A 19,938-nucleotide genomic window follows, 5' to 3' on the forward strand; every position below is an offset into this window, starting at 1 on the left:
AGTGAGTTCCCATTTCTTTGTATTTGTATTTCCATGATTGAAGAAAAGAGAGAAAAGCATAGGCCTCACATTATAGCTAGATTCTCTTCTATATTGGGTTTCCTAAAATACATTTTGTGTTCATTTGTATGGATGGTGTGTCCATTTGTTTTTTCTTTCATTTTCACATTATTCTAGTAACAATAAATCTAAGTTCTAAGGAAATAAATTGAATTATAAAATATTTTAGTATATTGCAAGATATATTGTGATGAATTATTTAAATGGAATATCAATAGTAGTATACAAGTCATTATTAAAATGTCATATATAGGAGAGATTAGTATCACAAGCCTATCAACATTTTAGCATACATAATTGTAGATATAGTAATGGTTTTTGCTTCGTATGTCAATGTACAATGTTAAAGTGTTAAGTAATTAATCAAAGGACATTTTTTTAAACCACTAGTTTTGACACATTAATGTCAAAATAATGTCATTTTTTACTCCAAAGCTAATAGTGCCATCATCAAACTCATTATGCATGTACTTTAAATGGTCCTTCTAAATCAAGAGATACTTGTTTTTTCAAAGTTTCATTGCTAGTAATCTATCATAAGGGACCATCATAATTATGCATTCGACCATCGTTCTTTGCATCAAAAGAAGGAAGATGCTCCACAACCTAATTGGGTTGATGTTACATATACCAATGGTTTTCGCTTAGTATGTCGATACACAACAATAAAGTTTAAGTAATCAAAGAAAGGAAAATTTTCTTAAAACGCTAGTTTTGGCACATAGATGGCAAAACAATCTCCATTTTAGACTCCAAGCTAATAGTGCCATCTTCAAATTCATTATGCATGTAATTTAAATTGTCCTTCTAAATCAAGAAATACTTGTTCTTTCAAAATTTTATTGACATTAATCTATCATAAGGGATCATTGTAATTATGCATTCAACGATCATTCTTTGCATCAAATGAAGGAAGATGCTCCACAACCCAAGTGGGTTGATGTTGCATATATGTATGTATGTACAATATTGCTCATATATACATGAAGACAATCCAACATCTCTCTCCACTTGGGTTGTCGAGCACCTTGCTCCTAATGAGCAAATATTATACCAAGACACAAGTTGTCTATATAAAGAAACGTATAGTTTATTTGTACATTTATACCTATTAGTAAAAAATAACATAATTTTCAAATCTTGTGATTATAGAGAAAAATCATATTAATATTCACTTAAACTAATATAACATAATAAAACATTTTGATGATAAAAAAAGTCAATCTTTAAAGCTAAACATAAACACCTTCTCTTTCATTTACATGAAATTTTTTTACCCATATTGAAGTTTGAAATTTTGAAATTCCAGAGTCTCCATAACAAGACTGTCATTGAGTCATAACGCGATCAAATATTGAAGTTTGAATTTGCACAGTGTCCATAACAAGACTGTCATAACACGATCAAATATGATGATAACCAACAATTAACATCCACTAAAACTTATATGACCTTATGATAAAAATACATATATATATATATATATAAAAGATTAATTGAATTTTAAATTTGAAGGAATATCGGATATTCTAAATACAAGTCATAACATACGGTATGTTCTATTAAATCTTAGATAAGATTAATGAGAATTCTAAATTTGTAAAGATATACGATAAGGGCGTTTTTCACACTAGTTGATAGAATTTTGTTTTCCACTAAATATATCAGCGTTTTATTTGAGCTGTCGAAGTGATCATAACTGTCATGTGACCATATATATGTCAAAGACAACCAACAAAAATAATAAAAAGACAACCAACAAAAAATAATAAACATATACCAAGAGAACGTTCTTAATGTACTCAAAGTTAGGAAATGACATAAATCTATAGGCAGATTTAGATTTTTTTATATATGTTTAGGATGGATTGGGGTACGAAATAAAATTTGGTTTTGGTTAAAGTGGGCAATGAAGTTATTAGGATGGGATCGGCGATAACATCAAGAATGCAATTTTTGTGGGGGAGGTAGGGAGGGGGCGAGTTGTTAATGGTTTTGAAATGCGTTTCTCAGTCAATCAGACAAATGGAAATGGAAAGAAATCGGAGGGAATTGATTCCCGGAACTAACAAACCAAGACTCGCCACCATTTGTCATTTAATATAACTATTTTAAGGTGGGACAGGAGCCCATGGATGAATAATATGGATATAAATAGGAACATACATGATGCCAAGAAAAGGAAATCGCGCGCCGTGTCTGTTAAGTGGAATGCCCAGGAACAGAAATTCCGAGGGAGGGGGAATCGGAATCAGGGTGGTGTTGTCTGGTTGTTGGTTGGCGAGATGAGCGTTACGCTAACCAAAAATACATAGATACCCTGTAAAGAAAACATGGCTGCTAAAAATAGCAACGAAAATCTTGGCACGATATCTGTTATAGCTATACCTGGCAAGGGGAAACCCCGCCATTCCCTTCTCTGAATGCAATGCAGGTTTCATATATACAATTTTCTCTGGAGTCTGTAGGGTCCAAAAACATTCTAACCAGGGCGGCCTGCTAGGACCCACGTAAAAAACTTGCCTTTTCCAAAAGATTTTGTTGACTGATACGCAAATTTCTAATATCAAAATCCAATTGCAGCCCCGCTCTTTGTTTTCAAATGTCAATCACAGTTGCATTTTCTGTGTGTCACGTTCCTCAAAAGCATATATTAAGAAACTTTAGGGCAACAGCAATGGTATTTATCTAATAAAATGAACACAAGGCATGTGCAAGGACTGTGAGAGTAGTAGTGTCCCTGTCATTGGCCCAATCTTGTTTTCTGTCAATGCTTTTGGCAAATTGTTTGGGTCGGTGGATTGCCTTTCCATTTTAAATTGGGTTTTGCCTTTTTCTCCATCCCAACTTGGAAAGTGGGTTCCTATCTGTCCAAATCTTCCTCTCATGTGCTTGTTTTTTTAATCATTCAGGAAAGGAATAGAATAATCTATCCATTTCTTTCCATTTTTTTTGCTTTTTCCTACTTCTGGTAATTGCCCATAACCCTCTCTCTGCTCTCCATATGTTTTTCCCAGCCTCCAACTTTGGCTGCCTTACAAAACCCAATTCCAGGGAGAGAATTTTGTGATATGACAAGCCTTTTCAAAGAGCTTGCAGGGAGGATTCTTCATCATCATTAGATCTCATTTGCGTATCGTTCTGATAAGGCCAGAGATGGGTCGGGGCAAAATAGAAATCAAGAGAATAGAAAATGCAACCAGCAGGCAAGTTACTTTCTCAAAGCGACGAGGTGGGCTGCTAAAAAAAGCACAGGAGTTGGCGATCTTGTGCGATGCAGATATTGCACTCATCATCTTCTCCAGTACTGGAAAGCTCTTTGAATTCTCAAGTACCAGGTATTTATTTATTCTAATCTCTCTTTTCATTTCTGCTGCCCTGATTGATTGAAATATTGCGATTTTCTGCTACAAGTTGTGACTGCGAATGAAAATTTTCGTTGGGTCATTTGCATTTTGCTTTCAGATAAATATTGCCCTTCTGCTCTGCATTGCATGGTACAAAAATTAATAGAAAATAACTGTATTTGCATAGACCTGGCACTGTTTATGCTGTTACTGCATTTGAAAACGAAAATAGCCAAGTCCAACAATTTATCACCTTATTTGTGAATTCTTCAACCTCATAATGGATATTTCCAGGAATCTGCGATGTTGCAGTATTGTGCTGAATTGATGATAATAGAAATATGCCGTGGTGCATAAAGTGCTGCAGTCCCTCGGTTGTATATAGTTTTGTTTCCCGATTTTTTTATCTGAAAGCTTCTGGTTTCTGTAATAAACACAGTTACACAACCACTCGGGGTGGACCTGAAACGTATTGAGCCAATACAAACCCTGGGCCATCTTTAACATTTTTTAATGTAGAAATATGGGAATCAATGGCCGATGTAAAATTTTATTTAATAAAATAATAATCAATTATTTAATAATGTTATTAATAATAGATTAGGTTCACACCTAAATCTTCATCATAAATAATAGTGCAAAAATGTCTCGAAAGGAAAAGACATCGTGATATTGAAAAGGCTGGCTCATAGTATTTTTTTCCTTTTAATATATTAATTTGACTTGAATATTGATTATTTATAAAAGAAATTCATTTTTAGAAATTTAATTTTTATCCAATTCAATTATATATATATATAGATAGATATACGTTTATATATTTTTTATCATCTTACAGTTATAGGATTTGTTTGATATTGCCCAATTAAACTATGCATGATCTAATTCAAATTGTAAAATTGTGTGCAGTTCATTAAATCAGTTATTATGTACTCACTAATATATAAAGTAGATGGAATATTTTTAATACATTAAACAAATTTTAAAACAGAATGTTAGAATTATAAATAAAAATTTTGTTTTTCATAATCAAGATATTGTATTTAATATGTTATAATACAACAATATTATTTTTAAATTTATAATTTATTAATATTATTTTTAAATTTATAATTTATTAATCTTAATGTAATATTTCTATTTATAAATTAATTAATTAGTGTAAAATTACAATTAATTCAAATTAGATATTATATATATATATATATATATAAACTCTTCAATATTTATAGCTTTTTAAAAGTGCCTTATATTTATATAAATCTATTATATTTATGTTTGTATAAATTTATTAATTTTATAGTAAATAGAAAATATAAAATAATTTTATTAATTATTATTAATAATCATGTTTTTATATTGAAGTAAAATAAAATGTTAATCACATTAAATTAATATTAATTTTTTAATAAAGAATTCAAAATTAAAATAATTTTTTTATATATTTAAAAGTTGTTGCAAATAAATTAAGCAAAACTTTTTGGTAGAAATCACATAAGAGAAATTTGTGGCCTATACGTTTCGGCTTCAAAGTCTACTTTCGCCTATTCAACGACATCATCCTTAGCCTTCATTCCATGTTTTGCTACATTTCAAATCTTCTTCTTTGGCAGCTCCTCACTGGTGTTTGAGTCATCCTGCTAGCCCTTTATCTCTTTGTTGATGCTTGCCTCCATGTTGTTTAGTTTGATTTCCAGAACAACTAATTCAAACTCCATGATTGCTAGCATTCTCTCAGATATTCACTGCACCAATTTGTATTTTTATCCAACAAATCTAGGTGTGCCCTCATTTCCCTATCAACCATGTCAATCCTTTTCTTCATGATGACCAACATGTTCTCCACAACCTCTTATAATCTTTCTAGCAATTTTTTTCACCCTCTTTTGTATCTATTCAAGGGGTTTCAAGTCACTACCTACCTTTATAAATCCCTGATGCAGTGGTATGCTTTGGATGATGCCTATTGTATCATGCTTCTTGACCTCTTTGATTTATGTTTTCAATATGATAAATATGGCCATACTTTTATTAACTATGTTGAGGTATGTTATCCAACTCCTTCCTTGAGTTTTCTTTTCAAGGACATTAAATTCCATATCTTCCATATTCATGGTGCTAGCGTTGCAGTTCCCCTCTGTTAAATCATTCGAGCGACAACCCATACAAAGATTTTGTGCATTTAAATCGTCTTTGAAATGGTTTTCTTTCTTCTTTAAGGCTAAAAGTAATTGTGCCTATGACTGCCATGCATCACCTTATGGACATTCAACTTGTTGCCACTTGTTTGTCCAAATGCTACCATGTTTTAACCAAATGTGGATGCCATTAAGTTGGGGGTACTCTACCATCAAGCCCTATTTATGTGGGGTGTCATTGTACCACCATTCCGCTCTCCATTTTTATGAGCATGTAAACATCGTTGATAGAATTATATGTTGGCATATATTGCTGATTTGTCATTTGATTTTCCATTGACATATTCTGTGATTGTAGATGCCACTCAAGTTTGTTAACAAGAGAATTATTCCGACAATTCATGGAAAAGGTGAATGTAATATTTTCATTTGATCCTGCTCCATTCTTCCTTGATCCAAGGTTGCTGCTTTGTTCACAAGTGCATTGACCACAATGTTCAAATGCCAATATACGTGATAAAATTTAGTTTCTTTGAAATTCTGAATTTGTAGTAGTATCCTTGATAGAATAGGGGGGAAGGGAGTCGTAAGGTATTCTGAATTTGTAGTAGTATCCTTGATAGAATAGGGGAGAAGGGAGTCGTAAGGTTTTCCTTGACTTGCCTTACCTATTTGATCACTGTTATTGAGTCATTAAAGAACAATAAATTACATATTCTTGATATAACTATTTCTAAAACTTACTATAAACCCAAATATTTTGCTTAATTGTTAATTAAGATACTTAATCCCCTCACATATTGTGACTCTTTTTATCATCAAAAACATAAAATAACTCTTCGTGCTCTTATCAATCCATATACCCATATATATTATAAATTACAAAAAAATAAAAACATAAAAACAAAAAACTTATTATCAAATAAACTTATTATTCTAGATCAACTATTTTCATAACAAGTAAAATATATTGGACATTCCTTATTTTTTTTCGTTTTTATGTTTAAAACGTATATATTGATGGTTTGAAAATTAGTTTTCTTTCTTCTTATTTGAGGGAGTGTGGATTCTATAGATTCCGAAAATATATTTATGTAAATTTTAGTTTTGAAATATATTTTGTTATGTAAATCTTTGTTGTTTTTAGTTTATTATTTATATGTTTATAAATTATATACTATTTTATAGTATATATTATAGGTTGTATTAATTATTTTATGTTAATATATTTTTTAATATTTTATTTGATTTTATTATATAATTAAATTTATTTTTATATTAATATTTAATTATATATTTTTGTTATTTTGGATGTCAGCATGAAAAATATATTGGAGAGATATAGCAAATGTCCAGAAGGATCACAATCTTGCCTTATTGAATATGATAATGATGTAAGTATTTTCTCTCCTATGGACACAACACAATATAACACAATGTCATGCATTGATATATAAAAAATGTATATGCATATATTGAATGGTTTCCATAAAAGCATATATATTCGAGTTATTATTATTGCAAATTGTTTTCTTATTTTTCAATATATAAATTGTAACTTACTTCAGTTTTTAGTTAATAAAATTTGTGTGCTTATCAAGGGCTATCCAAGCTCGACCAAGCTTCACACAATCCTAGTGATAACATCCCACTAGTGTATTGATCATTCTTCCATCCAACATCGGGGTTGGCCCTGGCCTAAACTCTCCCTAGTTTTAATGTTTATGTTTAGTTTAAATATTCTAAGAAAATATTATAAACCTTTAAAAGAGAATTTTTTAAGAAATTTGATTTTAAATGTTCAAAATATTATTACAATAAATATTTTATTTATTTTGTAACAAAATTATAATATTATTTATTTTCCTAATTTATAAATTGAAAAAATTATCTTAGTATAGTTTAACATTTAATCATTAGCTCCCGATTCGGTTGACATTCATGTAAAATGTGCAAAGGGGAAGGGGGGCCAACCCTCCATCATCATCCCACTCCTTCGAGGTGGGAGGAAGAACCAATCCCCCCTCCATTTGGCACAACTCATTAATACCCTAACACACATGGAACACACACCAAACATTGCAAATATCAAAGCCTTTTCGAAATGGGGTTCAAAAAGATTAATGCCATGAAGATCATTCCTTCTCAATGCACATCCTTTGCTAAAGAAAAGCTTCATCAAGGGAAACTTTCCACCCAACTTCTTCAACCTATGAGCCTCTATGTTGTTTCCATTTCTAACGAAGGTATAGATCCATGACCCCTTGGCTTAGCTTCCCGTAGGCTTGAAATCTTAGGAAATCACTCAGTTGTGAGTCTAACTCAACCCTCTCTCAGATTGATGATTCCTATGCTAGTGAAGGAAGGAGACTCCTAGTGCAGACATAGTTAAAAAAACATTTTCTCTCATCGCTATTTTAACTTTAGAATTCTTCCCCCTGCGAGCAGGTGCCTCTCAATCTTCTTGGTTTATGGTTTATTTGAGTTGTTGTCGCTCAGTTAATTAGTATTCTAGAAAAGGTTACATTTACCATTTCTCTAATGGGCTTTTGTAATTAAAATCTCCTTATTTTGCTCAGTACATTGCACTCAGTGTGTGTAACACTTGTGAAGTTTGTTTGGCTTGAAGACTCTTTTCTTTGTCCTTTTCTATCTAGTTTTGATTTCTGTAGTCATTTGGAATTTTGTGCTCCTTCGCACCTCCTTCTATTTCTTAAGGTCTATCTTTCATTGTACTAGAGAAGTGTGTCTTTAGTTGTCTCTGCCCTCATCCTCCATAGTGATGAATTTGGATTTGACTCCCCTTCCCACTGTCTCCCTATTGTTATATATACTTTTTATACCCTCTTCTTCCACCCACCATGTCTTTCCAATGGATGCGTTGCAAGCATGGATCTATTAGTAGAGGAGTGGGAAAATCCTGGAATTGATGTTGAGCTCAAAATGTGATGAAAGGATATTAGGAAGCCATCCCTAAGAATATTCAACATAGTCAATCTAGTGGTGGTTAACGCCATGCATGAAAGACAAGCCCATTCAAATGAAGAAATTCTCACTGATGTTGTAGATTGGATATTGTACCCAAGTCACACTTTGTCATCAAAATCAATACCTATATATAGTAGAAACCTACTAGCGCATGAAAACGCTCCTTGGCAAGGTGCTTGAATAGAAAGAAGATAACAAGTGAAAGATTTCTCTCCAACTTAGCATCCTTCACACAGAAAATATGAAAATGTCACTTGACAATTGTGATATGGTGATGAGGCTTTCTAGAATCAAAGCCATGATATTTAAGCGCAAAGGACCAACCTCTCTAGGTACCCATGTGATGGTGATTGATGAATCCTCCTCAACTTAGTCAACTTCATGGTTTCTTCTACATTTGGTAAGAGATATTATAGGTTTTACCAAATACCCCCCCATCACCACCCCCAACTTTGGAAAAATGAATGTTGAATTTCTTGATAAATTTAAGGTTTACAAAATGTTTGGACATTATTGTACGTATAATAATAAAATATTTACAATAATAAGTGGTTGTGTAAGCCATTTAGTTCAACATTTTCTCCTTGGTTGCTTAATTTATTCAATTCAACCATTTATCCCTAGAACATTCATCTTTAATGACTATAAGATGTAAAACAGGATTTAGTCATCACTTTCATTTTGGTAGGGCATAAGGTTTTTGATATTCATTTGTGGATGAGATTAAAATTATGTTGGATTTCATTAAATCAATATGTGATATAATTTGTTGTGAATATATAATCCATATTGAGAAGAGATATATGAAAATATTGACTTATATGTGAAAAGTTAAAATATATCATAAATAAGAAATATCTCAACATATACTCAAAATTAGAAGATACATATGGGTGGAAAAACATCTTGAACATAATTTTTTCCATGATATCTTATTTTTGGAATCCAAAATCTCAATAGATGCAAGATAGAGACCTCCTTCCCATAGTAAAGTTCATGAAGGAATTCATGTCTAGTGAAGAATGTTTATGGAACAAGAGAGAAGGAATCCATCATCAATGCTATTTTTTTTAGTTTAAAAATAAAAATACGAGTTTAAATAGTTGAGGATTTAAATAGGTTTCCTATAGTATGTCTATATGGACCTAAATTCATACTAGTAAACCCTTTATAATATGTACACATTAGATGTACTAACATTATATACATTGTTACTTGTGAGGTCTAGTATTTCTCCTTTAATGAGTAGAAAGAGATTGGTACAAAAATATTTTACATCCATAGCACCCTTCAATATTTAAAATATATAGTATATGAAAGATTCAAATTTTAATAAATGGGAACTCAATGGTGATTCTGCATGCATGTGTGATTTGATTGAACTTGATGCCTTTATTTAGCTACACATGATTACAAACCTTTGAGTTGATCTAGGGATTAAGAGCAATCAATATTAAGAGTGCATATTTATGACAACACTTTTCACTATCCTTCTTGTAAATATTGCTATGAGTTATAATTCATGTAAATAATGTGGAAATGCAACATTGATTGGATGAGAGGAGTGGACATGGATTTAGAGGTATGTGGAGGAGGGGTTGCTTGTAAACCCTAGCTACTATATTTATTTCACTACTTAACTCCCTAACGAATTAATGACATTATCAATAGAAGTATTGAATTCAAGTATGTGCTTCTTAAGTGAAGGATGACCCATATAGTTCCTACATCATGGATCGTGTTAATATGGTCAACACACACGAGAGGAATGGGAAGAAAATATTTCAGGGAGATGGAGGGAGAGATGGTATGCATAATAGATTGCTATGCTTAGCAGTGCAAGTGAAAAAAAATGTGAGAGAACTCATTGAGGAAAAGGAAAGTGAACATTAAAGAGAAAGAGAGCGATATTGGTAGCATACATGGATTTGCTTGAAGAAAATATCATTTTTATATGATGTTATGTGATCAGGATAATTCCTATGCTTTTTCAAGGACTATGATGTGTTCCTATGAATCAGCTGACCAATGAGAGTTTGGTGGAATTGAAATACTTAGTGCTAGAGTCGAGGATGAAAAAACACTTGGATGCTAGCTAGAGGGTTAATACACCACTTAATAGGCTAAGACACCCAAGTGTTAGCTTAGTAAGTAGATAAAGCACTTATATAGTGGAATTTTGATTCCTATAGTGATAACACAAAGAAGCCAACTGATAAAACACCCAGATAGTTCATTCATTCTCTTGGAACTAAGTTTAAACTCACTGAGCCTTGGATGAATTCCTATGGTTGAATTCTACTAGCACAAAGGGTCACTATGGTTTTTACTACTGGAGGAAGTTGATAAGCCACATAGTGAACTCCTCTTATTGATTATGTGATTGATTGGTATTGGTGTGAATACCCTTGAGCATTTAACTCCTCAAATTTTGAATCCAGCTCGGGGGTGGTTAGATGCAAGAAATATTGTAGTGTAATTGGCCTATGGTTAGGTGGAGAGTTGAAGCCCCTCTTTCATCTTTCAATCATTCAAACTAAACAGATAAGTGTGTCTAATTAAAATTATGTTTCACTTTGAATAGTGGATGATGTTGTTATATGTTATAACGTTGTATATACATATATATCATCATTGATTACAATGGAATGCATTATTCTTATTTGTATGTAATGAAATGGTTATCTGAATGATTATCATGTTTGTGAGAGGTTAGAGGCCTTTGTATGGATGTGATGGTACTATTCTAAGTATCGAGTTATTTTATGATCATGTATGAATGTTTAACATGCTCAGTTGAATTATTATAGTGCATGAAATTCTATTATTGGGCATAATATAGTTTTTGTGGGTACAGGCCCTTGTAGACTGTTGAAAGTCTATGATTGATGTTGTGCATGATATGTTATATCAGTGGATCTGATACAACCCGATTGGGACCCATTGTGTGATTGTTATGATGTTGTTGTGTTTGAAATTACAAAGAATTGCTAGCCATGGCTAACCTTGCTCGGGTTCCTATCAGTAGGAATGTTATTGAAGTTATTTATTGTATTTATATCTTGAATCAATGGTTGAAATGCTTGAGTTGGAATGAAGCTTTCATTATTATATAAATAATTGTTCTGAGTAACATTGTGCATCAATGGAAGCCTGGGTCAAGTCCCTGAAATTCATAAAATTTCTAACCTATGTAATGTAGGATCGGTGGATGTGTCTGAGAGTCTAAACATTGAGGCCGATTTCCCTTGTACATAATCCTGAAAGAACCAAATCGAATTCGATCCAGGTATATTGTAGATAAGGTCAGTTAAAGATGTATCTAAGGTAGGGCTTGTTTTGGGAGCCTGATAACTGGGAGTTGGATACATTTGCGACTTGGATTTCAACTAAAAATATATGATAGGTCCCTTGGTAATAGTTTAGTGTGGGACCATATTTCATCACTGTTGGTGGATGCATATGGGCATTCGATGGTGGATGAAAGTCTGGGAGGTATCATATGTGGGCCAAAATTTGATACACTCAAGGAGGTATAGTGATCTAGATGTATCATGGGATTTGGTAGTCTAGATTATTTGCAAAGCACAAAGGTTGTGTGCACCTAGATATGAGTAAGAACCAAATATAAAGGAAAATCATGGCTTGTACCAAGGAGTCAGTTCTAGTGGGAAACACAAGTAAATATGATGTGGAAAATGCCATGGATGCACTGATGAAGTCATGTCGGTGCCATGGAGGTGTCACAAGTGATGTAAAAGGGCCACTTGGGTTACATGTGGGTGCCACACGGCGGATCTTGATGACGTGGTGAGATTTAATTAGGTAATCTTTGAAAAGGCATAACTCTCAATCCAAGAGTTAGATAGAGATAAAATTTACATCATTGAAAAGCTCTCGACAAGTTCGATGTGATTGTGTTATCCAAAAGTTAATTATGCTAGATTTGGAAAGGAAGGAAATTTTGTAGCCCCATTTCCATAATGAGACATTATAGGTTGGGTTAATTAAAGGTAACACCTACCATCATCCTAGGAAGTCCAAGGGGGTGGGAGGGAGGATTACAAAGTGGTATCAAAGTACGTAGGCTTAATACTAATACTAAATGGGCCTAGAAGGATAAAATATAGAGCCTTGTTACTAAGTGTGTGTTCTCCAGTGATTCTCGGTTGTAGCACTTTGACTAATGATTATGTGCTCATTATAGATTGTGTGTTGCATGCATATCCATGCTGATATCAGAATTGTGAAATGATAAAGATAGTATATGCTAATATTTTTGTAATTTCTAACATGCATGCTAACTTGAAATTTGGTGTTTTAGACAACCTTACATCAACATGCTTACTACACATAAGCCAAGGTGATGGCTAAATGTGTTTAATTATATTTTTGATTGGCTAAAATTTATTTGTTTGTAACAACACATAAGAAGACACCAAAGAACACCAAGAGGGTGAAAGGGTGATAAGTAGAATTGTGTGGTACAACACTCATAGATCCAAACATGGTTAGGAATAAGATTTAGTAGGAAAGAGGAGAGAGGAAGGCTCCCCTGATTGGATGGACTCTCACAAAAGTTTAAGGGTGGAGCTAGGAAGTTGCAAGGTTGACAATGAGAATATTGTAGGAGTTCAATAGAAGTAAGTTGAAGTCAATGTAGTTATACTACAAATCCTATTAGAATTACAAAGACATAAGAAACATGAGCTAGGTGCCAACCACTCCTAAGTATAAATATAGGAAAGGATCATTAGGACATTGGAAGCATGAATTGAGGATTGATAGTGTAGAAGGAAACACGTCTAAAAAAAGAAATGTGTAGGCAGTTGAGTATATAGTGAGAGGTGAAACTCCATTGATTAATTCATAGAGTAAGTCAGACAATCATGAGAAACTATCTAGTGCCACAACTAAGAGACATTTCCAACATAAAAGGAAAGAAAAAGGACTGTTTCCAAAATAATTTAAGAAGGAAAAACCTTTTACATTTGAGGAGAGGTGAAGAAGGTTGAGGAAGCAAAGGCATGGTTACTAGGAATGAAGTAATATTTCAAGGTGCATTATTATTTGAAACATATGAAGGCAAGTGTAGCCACTTTCAACTTGAAAGGAAAGGTGGATATATAGTGGGAAGATTGGAAGAATATCAAGAATATTAAAGAGGAGGAGTTATCCTGGAGGATATTTGATAGATATTTCCTAAAAATGTACCTATATAAAAGGTACTATGACAGTAAGACCAAATAATTAGGCCGATAGGCCTTCCTATGCATCAACAATCGTCAACACTTTTAACCTACTCCATTGGATCAGGTGAGGCACTTTCAACCATTGATTTGAAGTGTGATTGCTTTTTCTAAATATCATTGAGTTGCATTACTGCTTTTTCCCCTTCTTTTATGTCACTATTAAAGATATTTTCACTGCTTTTTCTCTGCCAGTTGTTGTTGCTGTTCTTCTTCCCTGGCTTTTGACCAGCACTGTTCTTCTTCCCTGGATTTACTTGTAATGTCTATTGTAGTTACACATCCAACGATAACAGGGACAGGTGAGTTGTAATGGATGCCGGTACAATACATTTAAAGAACGCTAAAAGTTAGATGTAATTTTGAGATCGACATAAAAATACTTTTCAAGCAGCCAATAGTTCACAGAAGGTTCACACAAGGGCTCTGGTAGATTTCATCAAGTGGCATCTCCGCCTGCCATGACTGCCCTCAGTTCTGATAAGATAAACATGAATTCCAATCTGCAGAATGCCTGGACTGTACCATCTTATATTATTGTTAAGAAGATGAAGATGAGAAGAAATCCCCAAAAAAGCAGCAGCATTGTCAGAGCTCAACTGGTACAGTTTCAAGCAAAGAGAAGGATGGATGTTCCATTCAGACAAGGAGCTAGGAAAGGAGAAGATTATATAAAAGAAACAGAGAGGATGGTGAAGATTACATTTCCAAATTCTTCGAGGGTTAACTATTTGGGTGACAATCTCTGGCGAGCTCGTTTGAGGCCTGTCACATTCTTCACCATTACGGCCATCCCCTTCTGTGATGTCAAGTGAGTTCATTCATGTTTAGAAGCTTCTTAAACATCACCCAGTTTCAATTTCTTTGTTTTTTCATCTTTTGAAAGCGACCAAATGTAATATCTACATCGTGTTCTTTTCAAATTTGGAATTATTGTAAGCTATTTCTGTGAAAAATCTGCGTTGCAGGGTTTTACACACAAACTACTCCCTCCAATTAGCATCCAATACATTGATTTTAGATATAAAAGTTTTTCCAGGTCAGAATAATGGATTCGATTTCCAATTTAATTTGCAAGGAGAGCTTCTTGTACACAGGGAGTCATCTTCGGTTTTAGAAAGTGAGCAGACTCCCAGCTTCAGAGGGTGGGTTACAATGGGGTTAGATGCGAATCTTCCATTACCCTTCTCTTTGATGCAAGATTATATTGTTCTCCCGGTTGGGAATGGTATCTTGGATCAACTCTTAGGGGCCGTGGAGAGAGAATTGTCTTCCAGAATTATAATGGATTACAACATTTGGTGCCATGTTTCGACTCAGTTAACTGGTACAGTTCCACAACTGTCCGCTCCATGAGTTTTTAAATATTCTAAATTCTGAGTTTGAACATATCAAAATGTATCACTGTTTGTTATTTTAGTGAATATAATGTATGTAAATCGAATGTTAATAGAGGTTAAATATTTTCTGTACTTATGAATCAGAGAACAAAGCCGGTTGAAATACATTGAAGTTAAAATATTAGTTAGTCCCATGAATAACACAGATACATCTCAGGTTAACGTATTTGATATCAAGAAATTGAATGACATGGCCTTGGAGTGTTGGTGATGTTCTTCTGTTTTCCATTTAATGCTACAATATTCTTAGCTTTTTTATATCTATAAAAACATTAGATCTCTTCTGATGCAAATTTGATGCACCGAGATTTCTTTTCGAACATTTTAAAAAGTTTCAGACAGCATTTCGTCAGTATATTTTTAAGTTTTGCATTACAGTTAAAAATGTTAAAAAAAATAGCTAGATGTTAGGGTGGTTCAGATAAATTTGACTTGGTAAAGTTGACGTGTGGTTTTCATGTTTTATGTTTATAACAATTCATAGTTTTATTTATGGTATTATTCTCTAATATAATTTATTTAAAAACTCAAAAAAATCAATGATGATTATTCCCAGCGGCTATTAAAATCAAACAATAGTGTCTTTAATTGACATAAAACATATCAATATATTTTTATTTTACTTCATGTTTGGTAAAATTCCATGGAAGCCAATATATCCCTTCAAGGATTTATTTTATTTTGGGCAATTTATTGACTAGGTTTAGTTTGAATGATTGAATTACTATAATATTTATTATTTTGAACCAAAATACAATTCTTTCAATTTAACATTTCTATCGGCCTCCCTTTGCACCTTTTGGGGCAATTGCTAGTTTTATGAGCACAAACTAGGGCAATTGATAGCTTATGAATATACAACTAGATTCTTGAAGCTATTGATGTATGCACCTTACCTCGAGGATGAGAAGGAAAAGATCCAAAGGTCTCAGTGGATCGCCATAGGAATTCAGGGACAAAATAGAGTTGGATGAGTGAAGAAATCTAGAGGACACCATCATCTAGAAGATGAAGTATTTCTATGAATAGTCCAAGCACATGACTAAGTCCTAAATTGATTGGAAAGCAAAGGAAAACCCAAATTTAAAGGAAAAGGGAATAAAACTATGAGACATCATTCAGGTAGGATTGTGCAGTTCACTTCTCTTACAAGGGGTGAGTTTTGGTATAAATCAAATATTACTAATTAAGACTAGCCCCCTCAAGTTGCAAGTGAGGAAATGGAGGAGCCCAAGAGAAGACCCATAGAGTGTTGGAAATGTGGGGAAGACCACTTATGGATGGATTTCCCTCAGTAATTGAGGAATATTCAAAGATTGTTCAATGTGTAGGAAGTGGATACAGTGAATGATATGGCTTAGAGCATGCCATGAATCTATGTCATATTAGGGATAGAGAAAACACTAAGTGTTAGTTATCAAGATGGAAGGTATGGTCAATAATCAACTTGTTTAAATTTTGATAAACCTAGGTTCTAGTTTCAGTTATGTTAATCCAAGGATTGCAAAGGAGTGTGCATTGTAGAAGATAGCTCATGGAAAGTCATGGTTAATATAGCTAGTAATGAGGACTAAGAATAAAGTCAAAGATGTGGTGAGGTCATTCAAAATGGTGATGAATAACATTCCCACATGCAAGGACTTGAACATATTCCCACTGGATTCATATGACCTGCTAGTTAGCATAGACTGGCTAGTGAGTCACAAAACCAAAATTTATTACTACAACAAGTCGATAGAATGCCTCAATGAAGAAGGTGAAAGAGTGACACTACAAGGGAAGAGAAAACCTGTGATGGTTTGAAAAATATCAATGCTGCAATTGAAAAGGTGCAACCAAAGGGGTGTGAATTGTACATTGTTCAAGTAATCAACAAATCAAAGGTTAATAAGGAAAGAATGGAAGAGTACCCCATTAAGGTAGTTCAACGATGTGTTTCCCGAGGAAATCCTAGGATTTTTGCCAAGAAGGGAAATAAATTTCTCAATAGAATTGTTTCCATGAACAACACCAATGTCAAGAGGCCCATATATGATGAGCACACTAGAGTTGGTGGAATTAAAATTGTAGTTAAAAGAGATTCTAGATAGAGGATACAACAAACCTAATGTATCACCCTGGGGGAGCACCTGTATGATTTGTAAAGAAAAAAGACGACACTTTGATACTTTGTATTGACTATAAGAAAATTAAACAAATTCACCATAAAGGGAAAGTACCCTTTTCAAATTATTGATGACTTGTTTGATTAGTTAAGAGGGGTTATCATATTTTCAAAAAATGAATTTAGATCTCGGTACCATCAACTGCGAATCAAAGACGAGGTTATTCACAAGACGAAATTTAGAACTAGGAATGGTAACTATGAATTTGTGGTCATGCTCTTTGGACTCACAGACACCATAATAACATTATGTGTTTAATGAATAATGTTCCAAAGTCTATTTTTGGACAAGTTTGTGCTGGTTTTTGTTAATGACATATTGGTTTATTCAAAAACCAAAGAGGAGAATGAAGAACATTTGGTAGAAATGTCGCAATCGCTGAGAGAGCACAAGTTTTATTCCAAGCTCAAAAAATGTGACTTCTTCAAGTTCAATATTTGGGACACATTGTCTGCAAAGGAGTAGTAGTGGATCCAAATAAGGTCGAAGCCATGATGGAATGGAATACTCATTAGAATGTAGCAGAAGTTGGATCCTTCATGGGATTGGCCATTTATTATTGGAGGTTCACTCATAATTTCTTCAAGATTGGACATCCAATCACAACATTACAAAAAAAAGGATTAAATTCTAATGGATAGTGGAATGTGCAACAATTTTTAAGCAATTGAACATCTACTCACACATGCACCAATATTGAGAATATCATACCCAACAAAGTATTTCTTGGTGTGCATGAATTCCTACAAGGAAGGGCTGAATGGATTCCTAATCCAAGAAGGACAAGTGATCTGTTATAAATTGAGAAAGTTGAATGAGCATGAGCAAAATTATGTCACTCATGACTTCAAGCTGGTAGCAATAGTGCATGCATTGAAAATAATGATTCATTACCTCCTTGGAAGGAAATTTGTTTTAATGTTAGATCATGGAGGGTTGATATATTTATTTGACCAAACCAAGTTGAATGCAAGACAGGCAAGGTGTCTATTCTTGATTAATTAATTTTATTTTGAAATCAAGTACATCAAAGGCAAGGAAAACAAAGTAGCTAAAGCACTTAGTAGAAATCTAAAAGTAGTTCATGCAACATCCATTGGTACTTATGAATTTAACATCCAAGAAAATATTGAAGGGGAAATACACTAGGATGAGCATTAGCAACAAGTAAAGGAACACTTGTATTAAGAGCCAAAATGAACATTGAGTAAGAACTACTCCCTCACAGAGGATGGCCAGTTTAAATTTAAAGGAAGTTGGAATCTACCATGCAAGGTTGATTTGAAGAAGCTCATCTTGGATGAATTTCATAATAGACCATATTTTGGTCCTCCTAGTTATTAGATTTTAGCAACCATGAAAATGATATATAATTGGCTAGGTATGAAAAAGGATGTGGTCAAATATATTGTTAGATGGTTGGAGTGCCAACAAGTAAAAGTGGAATGTAGAAATCCAACAGGATTGCTACAGTCAGTCCCTATTCTTGAATGGAAGTGGGAAGTCACTTTAATGGACTTCATCTTTGGGTTGCCAAGGAAATCTAGGCAACATAATGCCATAATGGTGGTGGTAGATAAGTTTAACTAGGTATATGATTTTCTATCTATTAAATCCACGTACAAGGAAATTAACATTGCTCACTTTTTTATGATGGAAATATTTTGATTATATGGTATGCCCAAAAAAATTATTTTAGATCGGGATGCCAAGTACACCTCAAAGTTATGGAAATAATTGTTTTCTTATTTTGGGATAGAATTAGCTTTTGTCATAACTTATCATCCTCAAAAAAATGGGAATATTGAAAGAGTTAACAGGGTGCTAGAAGGCATGCTTAAAATTATGTTATGCATGAGTCGAAAAGGTGGGAAGAGTTTCTTCCTTTGGTATAGTTTTCCTACAACAATGTTTACCAAGAATTGTTGAAAATAAGTCCCTTTGAGGCTCTGTATGGCAAGAAATGTAACACACCCATTAGCTAGAATGATCTAGTGAAAAAGTTACTTGGAAATGGAACAAGAAATAATTACTATCAAGAAGAATTTAAAAATAGATCAAGACAAGCAAAAGAGCTATGCAGAGCAACAAAGAATGCGCTAGGAGTTCCAAGTGGCAGAACATGTTTACTGTCGCATTATGCTAAGGAAATTTGCATTGAAAATTGGATCTTTTGCAAAGCTACCACCTAGATTTTGTGGAACATTTTAGATTATCGAAAGAGTGGGGCTAGTGGCATATAGATTGACCTTACCACCGACAGTGAAAGCACATGATGTTTTCTATATTTCCTTTCATAAAAGATATGTTGAAGTGGTTGGAATTCTCAAGTTGGAGTGAATCAATGGTTAAAATGCTGAAGTTGGAATGAAGGCTTCATTCCTATAAAAATGAGTATTCTTAGTAACACTATGCATCAACAAAAGTATAGGATAAGTCCCTAAAATTATTTAAAGTTCTAAGCCTAAAGAACTACAGAAAATCTGGTTATATTTTAGTCTGGATGCCATATTAGTGTAGTCTTATATCCGAGGCACATATAATGTGAGCTCGGGGTATGTATCTCAGAGTCCAGACATCTAGATTGGATA

The 19,938-nt window shown here is 33.4% G+C and overlaps 2 protein-coding genes across 4 annotated transcripts in view; both read left to right on the forward strand.

Annotated features, from left to right (window-relative positions):
• The first annotated feature begins 2,281 nt into the window (after nucleotides 1-2,281).
• The window catches only part of LOC149263113 (MADS-box transcription factor 23-like), a 200,997-nt gene continuing 183,340 nt past the window's right edge, over nucleotides 2,282-19,938 (forward strand). The window contains exons 1-2 of one of the 3 annotated variants that reach the window (XM_089425768.1): nucleotides 2,282-3,398; nucleotides 6,864-6,939. In XM_089425768.1, coding sequence (XP_089281894.1) covers nucleotides 3,217-3,398; nucleotides 6,864-6,939 — 258 coding nt within the window. In that variant the 5' untranslated portion in view covers nucleotides 2,282-3,216. The remainder of the gene's footprint in view (nucleotides 3,399-6,863; nucleotides 6,940-19,938) is intronic. The other 2 variants (XM_089425775.1, XM_089425772.1) reach the window with 2 other exon arrangements.
• Nucleotides 14,189-15,138, forward strand: LOC149263114 (uncharacterized). The gene is made up of 2 exons (XM_089425779.1): nucleotides 14,189-14,593; nucleotides 14,751-15,138. The coding sequence occupies exons 1-2, from the start codon at nucleotides 14,244-14,246 to the stop codon at nucleotides 15,136-15,138; spliced, it is 738 nt and encodes a 245-aa protein (XP_089281905.1). The 5' UTR covers nucleotides 14,189-14,243.

The sequence above is a fragment of the Pinus tabuliformis genome, chromosome 6 (assembly GCF_031772625.1).
Source record: "Pinus tabuliformis cultivar Carrire ecotype Pingquan chromosome 6, CPIR1, whole genome shotgun sequence".
Lineage (NCBI taxonomy): Eukaryota > Viridiplantae > Streptophyta > Pinopsida > Pinales > Pinaceae > Pinus > Pinus tabuliformis.

Coding starts and splice junctions, on each gene's coding strand:
- LOC149263114 (XM_089425779.1), top strand. CDS start 14,244: ATGACTGCCCTCAGTTCTGATAAGATAAACATGAATTCCAATCTGCAG. Junction 14,594..14,750: donor ATCCCCTTCTGTGATGTCAA/GTGAGTTCATTC, acceptor TCTGCGTTGCAG/GGTTTTACACACAAACTACT.